Source organism: Coloeus monedula (genome assembly GCF_965178545.1).
Source record: "Coloeus monedula genome assembly, chromosome: 6".
Taxonomy (NCBI): domain Eukaryota; kingdom Metazoa; phylum Chordata; class Aves; order Passeriformes; family Corvidae; genus Coloeus; species Coloeus monedula.
In genome coordinates, this window is record NC_138786.1 from 16,686,749 (window position 1) to 16,701,388 (window position 14,640).

The window sequence follows — 14,640 nt, forward strand, 5'->3', positions numbered from 1 at the left end:
TCATTTGGTTTAAGAACTGATGTGGCATGTTTGCTGATCTTTCCTGAGCAAAGTAGAATTACCTCTCTTTAAAAAAAACCCAAGAAACCAAACAAAACAAATGTATCTTTTAATATTTGAAGACTGCAACTGCAATTATTGTAATAGCTAAGAATTTGCACAAATTTTAGATTAAATTAACACTACTTGGTGACCTCGCTGTTCCTTTTTTAAAGTAAAAACAGGACTAAATTTTGTTATATTCATCTTTAGCTTGTTGTAGTGAAAGGAGTTACATACTTTTATTCCTCCCCCCAAATTACAGTTACACTTTTCAAGTTGTCCAGGGCAATACAGACATCTTCTGGAAAGTGCAGCGCTACAACCTGATTGTGGAATACCATGGCCGGCCTGCCTTAGCACCTCCATTTATCATTATCAACCACGTAACTCTGGTTCTCAGAAGACTCTTCAACAAAATGGAGCACAAGAAAAAACACCTGGGTGAGTTGTTAACAAATGTGATCAGCAACTGGAGAGCCTGACTCTCTCCTAGGAGATGGTGCATACATGAAACAGAAGAACAATTCAGATTTCCTTAAGCCAAGAGTCACAATTAATTTTTAACAAAGAGTGCCAGGAGAGTACAAGTGAAAAATTAAGGTTTATAATGTAAAATATAAGCAGTTTCCCACAGTGCATTTCTTGATGCATCATAGTTATTACAACGAAGGTGGCAATATAAAACAGGTTAAAGGAATTTGATTCCTGAAGATTTAACAGTTGATAGGCTTAACAAATAGTTATTTCATTTGCTCTGGAATTTTAGCAATTATTAACCCTAAAAACAATCTTCCTATAGCATATCAACCTTTCACTACTAGTATCAGAGCAAAGGGAGTAAAATACAATTCTTAACTTATTTTTTCCACAGAAAGAGATCTTCCAGTGGGCCTCGATCAAAAAATCGTAACATGGGAGCTGGTGCAAAAAGAACATTATCTTGTAAACCTTGAGCAAGAAAAGAAAGCAAGCAATGAAGAAAGGCTGAAGGCTACATCTAATAAGTATGTTATTATGACCCACAGTAAGAGTAACTTGCAAGCCCTCAGCTTTCCATGAGTTCAACACTGAAGTGCTTGTAAAGCTTATATAAAGGGTCCAACTGGAATGCAGTTAGGAAATACATAGTCCATGAAAAAATGTGAGAGGCCAGCATCACTACAATGTTAGAGGAGTTTTTGTCACTCTTGAAGTATGTACAATTATAGACCTGCAAGTTCCAGCCAAATCTGTGGCCAAGCTCAATGAAAATCTTATTAATGGAGAAAACGGTGGAAAAACAGTTCATTTGCTATACTGCAGCACATGTAATTTCATCCCCTGTAGGAATACAGCACAGACTTCTGAATGGAAGGTTAAGATACCTTGAATTATAGATGCAGGAGAACAAATACTTGTGACTTTATGGCATGCGACTGAGTCTCCATTTGTGTACTTCTCTGTATTTCCCCTAGGAATACCACTTCAACTTGTTTAGTCTGCTAAAGAATAAGTCCTAAATTATTATTCAGAGGTTTAAACCTTTAAGTGAGACTCAAAGTAGTATATGCAGGGAGAACAGAAACATCTAAGACAGCAAAGCAGTGTTTAAAGAAGCTTTTAAAACCTGTTCCAGCTGTTTTCTCTTACAATAAAACAGACTTCAAATAGAGGTGCAATGGGTGTGAAAGTTACCATAAGTAAGTTCCATGGAAATGTTCCTGTGCTATCTGCTTTCTTTCAAAACAAACCTCCATCGCTCCAACTCACAGAATAGCTGGAGACTAGAACAGCATACTTATGTTCTTGGAAAATACTCTTCTCCCTCTAATTCACATACACCCTTAATTCATCATAATTTAGAATGATTATATAGGTTTAAACTTTATTCTCATAAGCAGATCACTGACAAACCCTTGGAGTGAGTTCTTAATTGTTGAGACCATGCAATAGATATATGTGCAATTGCTTCCAAACAAAGGGCACTATATCCTTTATATAATATGGAATAAAGGTGATATAGGTGAAGTTACTGGAGGGGAAAAGTGAGAATCCATCTGGCTTCACAGTATTTCAGGTATAGCAGAGCCAGAAGACGACTGGAAGAGATTCAAATGAACACCACTAACCCCATGGTTTTTATCTTTGCTCTTAGGTGGTAGTAGTATGTTTTTGAAATCTTACAAAACCCCCAGAAAAGTGATTCTTTGAATTTTGTTTGCATTGAACCAATCTCAAAATACATTAGACCCACCCAGCAGCAGGGTTTTCACATAGGTGAGATTGGAACGTAGCCCATTAGAGGGAAACTCTGAAAGAGCAGCTAGGAGAAACCAGAGAGGGATTTGCCAAGCCTGTGAGGAATCAGATGCTAAGAATAAGGAACTGATGGGGGAACAGGTGACAAATGCAGAAAGCATGGGGGTAAGTCAGTGATTTGAAGGCACTATATGGAAGGTCCTTAAGCAATCCCTTTGGGCTGCATGAAAAAGGGATTTGACTGTCAAGCCAGTTTCCAGAAATGAAAGCTTGCATAAATTTTAAGTGGCTTATCTCTATTGTGGCCTCAGTTCTCACACCACAATCAGTTTCCTTTGGATACAGGTGGGAGAGACAAGTGGGTGAAATGACAAAGCTGCTCCTTTCTGCTGCCCTTGATTTCCACAGCAGCTGGGGCTAAATGGCCCTCACCAGAAGCTGAATGGCTGCCCTGATCTGTCATTTGTGAGTCCCTGGGCAACAGATGCATGAGAATGTTCCAGAGATGCTGTTTTGTCTCAAAAATTTTCATGGGAACACCTCAAAAAGACAAAACTTTCAGGGGGCTGTGGGATGTCTGAGCAGCACAGAAGTGCAGTGAAGTTACACGTGCTTTGTGTTTTATGATTTCTTCTGAGGACTCTCCTTTTTGCTCAAGGTTTGCTTTGTTTCCACAGGGTGGATAATTTGTCTAAGTATTTTAGTGGGTTGAAAGAACAAGAAAAACGGTTTAAAGTTCTGGAAGCCCAGGTAAGTAGTATTTTCTAGGCATTTTTATCAGCTTTAGGATTTCACCATCTTTCCCTCATTTAATAGTGGTTTGGCAGACCCTACTTAGGAATACAGGGAAGGAGAAACGGATCTGTATTATGGTTTCACTTTCCTTATTGCTTTCTGTCTGGTGATATACATATGGAAAGGAACATTTCTGAACTCTTGTAGAAAGGAGAAAAGCAAATACAACATTCCTTGCTCAATTCAGTTGTTTACTCGAGAAGTATTTACTTCCTTTGTTAAGGATACCTCTGGAATGAAATGCTTCATCTTCCCCCCTCCACTCTTGTCCTTCTCTTAATCTTTTCTTTTTTTCAACTGTCAGCTTGGAAAATACTCACATTCTGTCTGATCTGACCTAATCTTCTTGTACATCAGTTTTTCTAATTTTCTTAAGATACCAGGTACCAACATCTCAAAGGGAAGTGTCCAGCATACAGTTATGAAATCCAAATAATAGCAGGAAACTCTGTCTTGAGATTTTGATGACAAACCCTTGAAACATAAACAAACAACATTTCTTACACAGTCTGAAAATGCATTACCACCTGCTTTGTAGCACAACTCTTATTGTTTTCTTTATCTCTATGACTCTCCAGTATAATTTTGGCCTCGCTGAAAGTTCTTTATCTTAATACTCCCGCTACAGTTTCCTGCTCCCTTCTTATCCTTTTTATGGCTTCCTGATAAAAAAGTCAGGCTATAGAGGTCTAACAGAAACACACAAGGAATGATTTAGTAAGTTTGTGCCAGCTTGAGGTAATGCAATATACTCGCAAGAAAGGGCAGGTATTTAATCACTACCTATTTTGTAGATTTGCTACTGTACAGCTGTTATCTCCTCCATGGCAGAGGTTTTAACCAAAACCAACCTCTTGTGCACTCAACCAGCTCCAAACTATGCATGTAAGTACTGAAAACAATCACAGAAAAGCTAATTAATACAGCTGAACAATGTAGTTAAAAAAATGCAAGGCAGAGGAAAAAAAAAAAAAAAGATTGGAAAATAAGCCAATAAGGAGATACCTAGAGGTAATGGGAATATAAACAGGGAACAGAATATTCTTACTTCAGAATGAAAAAATTACCTTTTGCAAAGTACATTTAAAAGCTTTGGGGCAAGGACTGTCACTTAAGGTGAGTTAGAACAATCTTACCCAGTTCAAGCACATAAACAAGTATCTATTTGCAACAGAGATGGCCTTAGGGGTTTCTTGAGTCCATGAGATAATCCTACTGAAGTACTACAAAAATATTTAAAATGCATAACAATAATCCTTAAAAATAAAAATTGAGCAATTCTCCTACCTTATTTTAATTAACAGAATTAATTTGCCTTCAGAGCTGAAGCTATTTCTGTCAGTTAAGAAGGTTGTCCACCATTTGGAGTTTAGAGACAGGAACAAGCTATTTCTCAGCCACTGCAGGATAGCCAACACGATAAAGATTTTGGATATCCTTCTTAATGACCTATTTCAATATCTACCTATTGCTATCTATTACACAAAATTGCCTCCAAAACCCATAAACTGAGCATATACATACTACATGGAAAAAAGAAGCAGCTGGAATACTCAAAGTTGTGACAAGACAAAACCTCAAATCACTAAGATTTGAGCTAACCTCAAGCTCTATTTAATTCTGTTGGAAGTTTATAAAACACTTATGTGAGCTGCTTCATTATCAGTATTCCCATAAAAAAACTCCATCCCATAGCAGGCTTCCCAGATATTTTAATACTAACTGCATAAAAATCAGAAATTTAAAAAGCTGAAAAATAAGCCTGTGTTTATCACTTACTCAGCAAATGCAAAGTAATACAATCTACACTGTCTTTTTTTCAACATTTTAAAGTTTCTTAAGCAATTACTACTATGTGCCCCTTGTCCTAAGGCTTTTAAACGAGCACATGACTTTTCCAATCCTATTAGGTGTGAAGAGTGCCAACACAGAAGCGCCTTTGCCGCAAAGAAGCGAAAGAGAAGAGCGTGCAGATCAGTCTGAGACTGACATTGAATACATTGATAATTAAATTCTATTCTATTTCTTCACATTAAACCTTTAGTCCTACTGAACTACTAGAGAAGTAAAATCCTAATCTCATGAAGGCCTCAGGGCAAGCTCTGTATGCTAAGCACTATCAGTCCTTGACATTACTGAGGACTTCTTGGTCTTTCTTTCCTGCAGCTCCTCATTCCTTTCTCCAAAACCATTCCATAAACAGCACTAAAAGCTTTCTCCTCCAGGGTGACTCTATCACCTTATTTTCTAAATACCCTTTGTTCTCCAGATACCACACCCTCAATCCACCATCATCACTGCCAAATTCCACGTTTCTCTGATCAAGGGAGCCTCCCTTTGGAAGGGCCATCGTTTACGCACTGAAAAACAAGCTCCTTCCTTGGCCAAGAAATCAAGCTTGTACTCCTGAGCTGCTTAGAAAAGGAAATCAAGGAATAGTTTCCACAGGAAAGGGCCTGAACACTGAACCATTACAATCCATACAGTTCCTACAACTCTCAAACAATTGCACTCACCAGCTTCTTTTCCCACACTGGCTCCTGGGAGGCATTCCTTTGCTGGTATTCCTTCTTGAGAGCTCCTTACTCAGCCTCACAGACTCGAATCACCTGGGTTTTGTTGTTCCTGTGCCCCATCACAGCTGCTGCCAGTTTTCTGCTGGAAAGGAGCCTTTGCCTCCATGTATCACACCACATGGAATGCCTCCTTTACACCTAAGCATCTGATTTCATTTTACTTTTCTTTCTCAAAGGTCAGGGGGGGAAAAAAAAAAATCACTTAAGAGACTTTAAAACAAGAATGTGTACCAAGAAATATCCTGCAGACTAGGAATTTGGGCTGTTTGTGGCTTTTTCCATTACTTGAACTGGCTTGTACATTTTTAGCATACAAAAGCTCGCTGGCTTTATTAGAATTTTGCAAGATACTCCACTAAAATATCAATAGCATCCTCTAAGGGGAAATGTCTTTGGAATAATATAAACAGCATCAGAAGGGGGAAGTATTGGGCTGTGTCTGACACTGATAAGCTTCAGCTGCATTTCCTTACACATATAATATTGTCTCTATGCAATGTAATTGTAGATTGCACAAAAGCTTTCTGTTACCAGAGGTGGAAAAAAAAATAAATCTCAGCTCTGACCAAAATGAGCCTTTTATTAACAGATATTAATCTTGTTAAGATGGCTTCATGAAAGAGGCATTTGTCCAGTTATTCAGCTCTGCCCCAGGCCTGTGAGTCCATTAGCAGCAATTGAATTTTGGTAGTCCTACCGGTTCCTCACCCTGGGCAAGCAGAACTCATAAACCCACTAAGTTTGTACTGAGCTGCATTTCTTTGTTAGGATGTAACAGACATCTCACAACCAGCGCTCCCTGTGCTTGGCAGCAGCTTCCACTTTGAAATGGCTACTATTTTCATCGTGATCAGCACTCTAATTATCCACTGGAACCCAGAGTCTATCCATTTGGACTTGCTATCTCCCACTCACATGCACTGGAGCAACCAATGTATTTACCAAAGACCCATTAACTAATGTGATCCAAGTGCATGCTCAGGAGAAAAGACATTCTGCTCTGAAAATTAAAAGGTGAGCTTCAAAATAAGGAGCATAACTGCTCCTTTTACAGTGCTTTCTGCATCTTCTGCCAAATGATGCATCTGTTCAAACACAAAGCCCAAGTGAGTTGGGCCTTCCAGTTAATTATTGTTAAGATGGACTCCCCTCCAGAAGTCACCCCCTCAAACACCCTTCAGAGTTTGAGCAAGCACAGTCTACCAAGAAATATCACAAATTCTTAACAATTAATCTTCCACTATGCAGTTATAAATACTATCCTTGGGATTGGTTCATTTAGAATACTGGCAAAAAAAACGTCAGTTCACACTGACCTGAACTAGAGTTTCAAATTGTATAACCTTTCAAAGAATTTAATCTTTCAACCTTATTTATTAAATTTACTAACACTGTGGAAAAAACCTACTATATTTGACATTCCTTATAATGTGATTCATTGTATGAGATGACTCATCCTAGGAGGGGATAATACATTGTAAAATGATTGAAAATGTTAAAAATGTGAGGTTTAGAACCTATAAGACTTGAGGGAGAAGTTAACAAGATGGCAAACTTAGAGTAACACTCTAAAAGGTTTTCAAGACAGTTTTCAAATCAAATAAAGTATTTGGTAAAACTCTACAGCTGCATTACTCAACATGGTTCAGAGATTAAATCAAGTTACAACTGAAAGTTTATTGTATCACATAAAACAAAAAAGTATCCAGTTCTGGTATCAGTATCTCATTCCTACAAATTCCCCCAATCCACACACAATCAATACAGAAGCAGCACCTCCAGGAAAGGACATACAAAGGTGCAGGTCAAGGATCATCACATCATATAACTGGGCACTGTTGTGCTTTCACCCTCAATGGCAATGAGAGAAGGATGTTTTTAAACAAAAAAGTTAAAGGGTTTCCTTCCTGGGACAGGGCCAGGAGAAATCACATCTAGTGGAAGACTAGGTTTTATTTTCATTGTTTAAAAATCTCCACATAATGAACTCATCACCTTTTCTGCAGGATTCTGCAGAATTTGGGAACAACTCCAAAATGTGGAGTTACTAGGAAGCCCTGCAGCCTTTTACCTAACACTTCTGTTTCTTTGGATACTTCAGCCCTAGAGCAAGACCCAGGGGGCTGTTCAAGCAAACAAAGCACACCTTTTGCTCTCCTGCCAGGATGCAACTATCCTGTGCCCATGGACTTCTCATAAACAGAAAGTCTGGAGTTTATCTTCGATAGCTTAATTTCTAACAGTATAAAATGTTCTTGGTGGCTCTGACACAAACTGTTGGACAAAAAGCTATCACATGGTTTTCAGACCAGAAAAAAGGAAAAAAAAAGAAAAAAAATGAACAAGACAAGTCCTGGGATGTCTCCAATGTGCTTCATCCTTCAGGACTCTTCCTCCTCCCCTTCATCGTCTAGTTTAGGTCGGAAATTTTTCCTGCTCTTCTTCTTACTGCAGTGGAATCCAACTGTTCCCACTGATGGCTCTTCAACTGCACCCCTAAACCTTGCCTCAAGTTTATATTCTGTGTTCTGGTCCCCCTCCATCATGCACTCCTCCTCCTCTGCTGCCTTTCCACTGTCACTGTCTAAGTGCCCCAGCTCTACCTTATCTTCCTCCCTCAAGTCATCAGTCTTCTTAAGAGATTTTCCTTTCAGATCTGTCTTCATCTGCTTCTTATCATCCTCTCCTGTTGATGTTTTCTTTTCCAGTCCGTCAACACCTCTTTTAGTTGGTTTGGTGAAGACAATCCTCCCAGCTCCGCAGCTGGAAGGGTCCTGGTTGAAGGATGGGGTGTAGCTATCTTGGGTAGCTGAGCTCTGTTGCTCCCCTCTTTTCTTCAAACCACCTAAAAATTCCAGGGCCACTGCCCTGTTAGTCTTGTCACTGGACTCTGAAACTCCCTCTAGGCTGTATTTGGTCCAGCGCTCTGGGTGTGCCACGTAGTCAGGCACCGCAGGAGAGGTTTTGGGAGCCTGCACTGGTCTGGCTTGCTTTCCCATGTTTTCTGGGACCGCGGTACCTGAAACTGTGGTGGGAGGCAATGGACGCTTAAACCTCCCATCAACAACATTATCTTCAGGCATTGAGGGCACAGACAGCTTGGCCGCCTCTTCCAGGCAGTCAAAAATGCTCTGGCTACGGAGAGAGAACATAGAACTCATGCCCCTCAGATGGAATGGCTGGACAGGAGATCTGTGACCGCTGTTTGAAGAGTCAGGGGTATCCCCTGATCTGAAATCCCCTTCATCCACACATGGCTCCTTGGGAGATATTGTATCAACTTCTGCTTCACCCGCCAGCCCCAAGTCATCAGAGTCAGAATCGCTGAGCGACACCGCGTCTGAGGGCAGAGCTCCTTCGTAGTCTCTGGCACCATCATCCACTATCCCCAGAAAAGGTTCACCCGCCTCCTGGTCTCCCATCTTCGAGCTGTCACTCCACTGAGGTCTTTGATGTAGGCCCAGGAACAATTCTAAATACAGTTTTCCAAATGCCCAGCGAGTTTAGTGCCTAGAATACAAAGGAGCATAAAAACTTAGCTGTGAAATGAGAACCAAGCATGAGACCATCACTCTGTGTCATGAAAAATAATTACAACCGCAGAATAACAGTTCGCTGTGCTTTAGGGATTCCCAAGCAATTTTGCTTCAAATGAAAACATTATTTAAGGAATGAATGCATGTTACAATTAAAGATTTACAGGAGACTGAATACAAGAATATGAAGTAATTGAAAGTAGTGCTACCAAATTTCATTGCAGATTACGGCAGGTCTAATTACTAAAAGATGAATACAAAGCTCTTGAGTAAATCTGAATCCCCCAAAGCTTATACATCTTCCAAGAGACAGCAAAGACCTCTGCATATTACACCCTGTGTTTATTCACACTGTAAAAATCCACAAAAAAGCACCCAATTTCTCACTTTGACTGGGCCATTACAATCCTTATTGCATTGAACTGTACCTGCTGTCACAACAGCCATCACGTTCTGCCTGTTATCAAGGACACTATCACCAATCCAGGTCAGTGGCAGAAAACCCACAAAAATATCAGGGCCACCGTTTCAAGTCTGCTTTAATGTGGCATAAAGTACCAGCTCCACTCCTTCCTTTGGCTTTAAGCTCTCGTGTCATCACTAGAGTCCAGGAATCAGAAAATGAGCCAGCTCAAGAATCAATCCCATTGGACTATGAAAACTAATCACCTGTGCCGTGCTTGCACACGAAAACGAGGAGAGGTTGCAACCACAAGACTGCAAGAGCTGGCCCTTCAGTCAGTAAATGACAGCGTGATTTGAAGCCTGACTTTCAGGAGCAGCTGGAATACCTGACAGTGCCACCTGCTTGAAGGGAACCTTGCTGAACTCAGGTGGTCAATGATCACGCTACCACTTGCTGGGCAACTGGAAAGAGAGCTGGCATACACACACTGTGGTTCAGCTCACATGAATTATAGAAACAGTTCCAACATATTATTAGAATAAGCTTGACTACCTAATTATAGGCTCTTCTGAAACGATGCAGTAAACAGACATGGAAAGTCTGTTAGTCACTCACTTTCTCTTGAGACTCAGTCAGCTTCCCCTCCTGAGGGTCAGTTAAAGCCACCAAAGATCTCAGCACTTCCACCCTAGAAAACAAACATTTCCATCACAATACTGGAAATGTAGTTTTAAAAATAATTCTGTCCCCCTGAATCATCCAAAGCTGCAGAACTGGGTTCTAAATCTGACACAAACTCATGGTGGTGTAAAAGTCCACAGATATTACTGAATTTTTGGCAGAAGAATAGCACACAACCTAATAAGGCAGGCACCACTATATTTACCCAGTCTCCACATTCACACTGCCAACTTTATCCTGCACAACGGAAGAGAGGTTTTAAAAAAATTCAAGCTGTAATTTGCACATGCAGAAATCCAGTACTTAATAAACATTATTAAATGCAGCTAAGAAGATACCAAAATAATAGTTATGCATTGCAAACATTAAGTACTGCTAACTATTCAGACCATGGGTAGCACAGACTTCTGTTTTCAAAGAAAAGTCATGTTCAGAGCTAGAGATTTTCATGAAGCATAAAATACAGAGAAACTTCTGAGGAAGCCAACACACAGAGTGCTATGTTCCATGTCATGTTTGGCTGCCTTTGACAAAAAGGATCTGACGGCTGCTTTTGAAACCACTGCCCTCCGTGTAACCCCTAGTGGGTAATAATCTTCTTAAAATGACAGTCTTCTGCTTAGTTTTGGAACACATGAAAAGTGTCAACTACAACTCAGAAGAGGCCTTGAAGTGCACAGTTAAATAAAATAGCTGTCTTCAGGTGGCAATAAAAGTGTTCATCACGGGAATCTCTTATCTGAGGGCACTTATGACAGAAAGGAGAAATTTTGCTCCTGAGGAGATGTTTTAGCCTTAACAAGGCCAATAGCCAAACATGCTGGCCCTTACAGCACACCAGACTCACTCACAGGTTTGTCAGGGTGACATGATCACAGCACGACTCGGCAAGGATGACGTCTGCCCGGATGGGAAGGTCCCCAGTGGGCTCCTCCATTCTGGTGTTGCCCAAACAGGCTCTGTGCGTCTTCCCGCAGCCTATGAGGAGGACGGAGACCTCAGTCACCCCAAACCACGGCCACAGGCCTGCTCTCATAGCACGGAGAGCACCGCACCAAAGCCCACACAGCCACTCGGGACAGGGCCCCCGCGCCAAGGAACAGGGAAGAGAACAGGGATGAGAGCAGCGGCCCCTGGGCAGTCGGGGAGAGGAAGGTCACGGCGCAGCCCCAGCTGTGCCGCCCGTTCGCCCCGGGCCCAGCGCCCTTCCCGGCCCGGGATGCTGCTGGATACGAACCGCCCGCACCACACGCGCCCCTCGCTGGCCTCTGCACCCCGGCCGCCGCCAGCCTCCCGAGGAAGGGGGAGTCCCCGTACCCCGACACCGCACGGCCCCAGCAACTTCCAGAGCAGCCGCCCGCCTTGCCCGCCTCTGCCTCCGCCTCTCCGCCCACAGCCCGCGGCGCGCCGGGACACCGAGTCCCTGCCAGGCTGCGCGGAGCGAACAAAACGGCGGCGGGACCACAACTCCCGGCGACGGGAGCGGCGCGGAAGGGCCCGGCGCCCCCGCCCCTCCCCGCTCCGCCTCTCTCGGCGCTCCTGGGAGTTGTAGGCGGCCGCCTTCGCTCGGCGGGGGACATTTTGCGAGCCGGTCCATGGGGCGAAGCGGGGCTGAGCGGCGGGACTACAGCTCCCAGGGCGCACCGCAGCGCCGACATTTCGCAGCTTGTGCGGGGCTGCCCTCGGGGCTGGGTGCTGGGCCCGGTGCGGGGCTCGGTGCGGAGCTCGGTGCGGAGCTCGCCCGTGGCCCCCGGAGAGCCGCGGTGGCACCCTGAGGGGCAGGCACCGCACCGCCGCCGCCCTCCGCAGTCGCAGTCTGGGAAAAAACCCGTGTCACAGCTTTTGTTCTCATCGGAAAAGCACGGCGTGGCCACCACGAACACATCCGAAGTTTTTTGTTTGGTTGGTTTGTTTTGGTCCTTTTTTTTTCTCCCCTTACGTGTTTATTCTCAAACCGGAAAGCCCCAAGTCGCTTGAGGCATAAAACTACTATCCATCCATCCATAAAAAAAAAAAAAAAAAAAAAAAAAAAGTTTCCATTTTCCGCCCCAGAAGAACATTTTTTGCGCGTGTGTCAAGAAGTGGAGCTCTGAAAATGTTTTATTTGGGCTGGCCAAAGAGGCTCGGTTTTTGGTTTTTCCCCCTTATTTCAGCAAAAAGTTCAAATTTTGAGTGCAAATACATTTCCCAAGAGGCTTCAGTATTCAGCTTGTTTTCCCTATGTTTAGGAAAAATGGTTTGCTGTGCTGGGGGGTTGTGCCAGACAATGTTGTGGCTGCAGAGGCTTCACTGGCTCCCTTCAAGCTGGGCCTCACCGTGACTCACCCATAATATAAACTGCAGCCACTTCATATGCATCCTCAGTTTTTAAATACGTACTTTTGCCTGCTGGAGTGTTGCTAATTACAGTAATTTATGACACGAGGTCTGTGTTCAGAATATACTTGGCAGCAGTGATGAGGTTATTGCAAATGTCTTCCGTCTAGCTGGAGTCATGCTGTTGTTTTAGAACAGCTCTAGAGGTGTTTCCCCATTTGGTGATCCTATTTTTTTTTTATGTATGTGCATATGGTAGTGCGGTCAGAGGCATTCAAATGGGTATCCAGATGGAGGGAGGAAAGGAAAACATGAATCTTGTAGTAGGTGAAGCAGGAATAGAAAGGAGGAGAGCAGTAAATGGGCAGACAAAAGGAAGAGTAAACCTGGGTAAAGGCTGCCAGTGCTGTGTAATATGGTCTAGGGTGTTGGGGACACAGCAAGAGAGAGTCTCTGAGCGTAGTAAGGAGCAGGCAGGAAAAAGGATGTGGAGTAATCAGTGGCGTGCCGCATTTCTGTAAGAGTGGAGACGGGCAAGGTACATAGACTGGTACAGACAATGGCGCTGTCTTGTTTTGAACTTTGGTTCTTTGTTAGATCAGGGGCTCAGAGGGGCAGGAGAGGGCAACATCACCTCCACTGCCTCTATCACCTTTGGATGTGGGTGCCTTCAGGGACAAGCCCCAATTCTCCATTTCCAGAGGCTCCAAGTTCTCACTTTTTGCCTGGATGCTGTGTGTATTGATGACTAAAGAACCTGAATGTACTCTTTTCGTCCTTCCTGTTTTTTTATTCATGACCCTGAAATTAGCTCAGCTGGTTAGAGCATGGTGCTAGTAACACCAAGGTTGTGGCTTTGATCGCCATACAGGCCATTTACTTAAGAGTTGGACTCAACGATCCTTGTGGATCCCTTCCAACTCAGATTGTTCTGTGAATCTGTGAGATTTAGTACTGCACACTGTGGAGAACTGAGGCTGAGCTGCTCATTCTCTGGTGGCTGAGGACAAGGCAGCTTGCAGCAGTGGATATGCTGGTGTGTTGGGATTTTCACTATTGCTTGGCGACAGCTGAAATAAAAATAATGAGTCAGAGTCTGAAGACCAACAGATGGAAAAGTGTTTTCCCCTTGCTGGCCTGAACTGAGGTGGCTTGAAGAGGGGGCTGGAAGGTGGATCTGAGCTGCAGCACAGGCCATCGTCCAAATGAGCGGGCTGTATCCAGCGTGCAGGCTCCGAGGGGCTGCTCATTTGCAGAGATGGCTCCATGTGTCTGCAGGAAGCCAGTGCGTCCCTGTGTGTGGGGGTGGCATGTGAAAACGCACAGCAGCCTCAGCCCTGCCACAGACGCCTTGTGCTCCTTTCCTGCAAATAAATCTGTTGTTTGGCCTCATCCAGTAACTGTTTCTGCTGCTCCCTGGCAGGCTCCTGCTGCTGCTCCTGCACTCGGAGCCTGGGGTAGGTGCCTGGGGCAGGGACCGCTGGCCCCTCTCCTCACAGCTATAGGAAAGCAGCAGGCCATTTCCCAGCAGCCACCCAGATCCTGCAAGCCAGATGGAGCAATAAAATGCATTTTTCAATGTCTCCTGCATCTGGAAGGAGTATGGAGGTTACTCAGATGTGGCCACATGCAGCTGATGCTGGAGCTCTTGAGGGGAAGTGGGGAGGGAAAAGAGTATTTTTCTGCAGGCAAAAAGGACAAGCAGAGTCATGACCACTGCAACCTTCTCTGCTCAGTCATACCAAGCCAGACTGGTACAGCCTGAAGGAAATAAATGAGTTGTCCTCTCCCATTTGCCAGACTGAAATCCTACAAATGGCCTTGAAATCCCCTGTAGAGTGGGTTTTCAGAATTCAGTGCTTAATACCACCTCTCTCCTACATCGAGCTTCACTTGCCTGTTTTACTTTGTACTTTCATTTGGTCCTGCAATCAGATTAAGATTTATTCCAGTGCTGTTTACCCATGTTGGTGCTATTTTCCCCTGAGGTAACTACATAAAATTAGTTCCTATGGAGTGAGTTTTAATGCAGGCAGGCTATGAAGGTCTT

The 14,640-nt window shown here is 43.4% G+C and overlaps 2 protein-coding genes across 7 annotated transcripts in view; one reads left to right on the forward strand and one right to left on the reverse strand.

The window, feature by feature from the left end:
• The window catches only part of TRPM5 (transient receptor potential cation channel subfamily M member 5), a gene marked incomplete at its 5' end in the record, with an annotated part of 37,981 nt that extends 30,793 nt beyond the window's left edge, over window positions 1-7,188 (forward strand). The window contains 5 exons of the mRNA XM_082284271.1: window positions 305-483; window positions 914-1,046; window positions 2,958-3,030; window positions 3,870-3,960; window positions 4,986-7,188. Of these exons, the coding sequence (XP_082140397.1) occupies window positions 305-483; window positions 914-1,046; window positions 2,958-3,030; window positions 3,870-3,960; window positions 4,986-5,086 (577 nt within the window). The 3' untranslated portion in view covers window positions 5,087-7,188. The remainder of the gene's footprint in view (window positions 1-304; window positions 484-913; window positions 1,047-2,957; window positions 3,031-3,869; window positions 3,961-4,985) is intronic.
• A 120-nt stretch (window positions 7,189-7,308) lies between these two features.
• On the reverse strand, window positions 7,309-11,650 carry TSSC4 (tumor suppressing subtransferable candidate 4). Of its 6 annotated transcripts, none has more exons than XM_082284274.1 (4): window positions 11,512-11,633; window positions 11,126-11,252; window positions 10,209-10,281; window positions 7,309-9,161 (listed from the first exon to the last, which is right to left on the reverse strand). In XM_082284274.1, exon 4 carries the CDS (start codon window positions 9,071-9,073, stop codon window positions 8,033-8,035), a length of 1,041 nt encoding a protein of 346 aa, XP_082140400.1. In that variant the 5' UTR covers window positions 9,074-9,161; window positions 10,209-10,281; window positions 11,126-11,252; window positions 11,512-11,633; the 3' UTR covers window positions 7,309-8,032. The 6 variants fall into 6 exon arrangements, with proteins under 6 accessions (XP_082140400.1, XP_082140401.1, XP_082140399.1 ...); XM_082284275.1 differs by having other exon boundaries at window positions 10,146-10,281; XM_082284273.1 differs by lacking the exon at window positions 10,209-10,281 and having other exon boundaries at window positions 11,592-11,650.
• Window positions 11,651-14,640: the final 2,990 nt, after the last annotated feature.

Excerpts from the sequence above, each read along its gene's own strand:
- TSSC4 (XM_082284273.1), bottom strand. The coding sequence starts at position 9,073 with ATGGGAGACCAGGAGGCGGGTGAACCTTTTCTGGGGATAGTGGATGAT.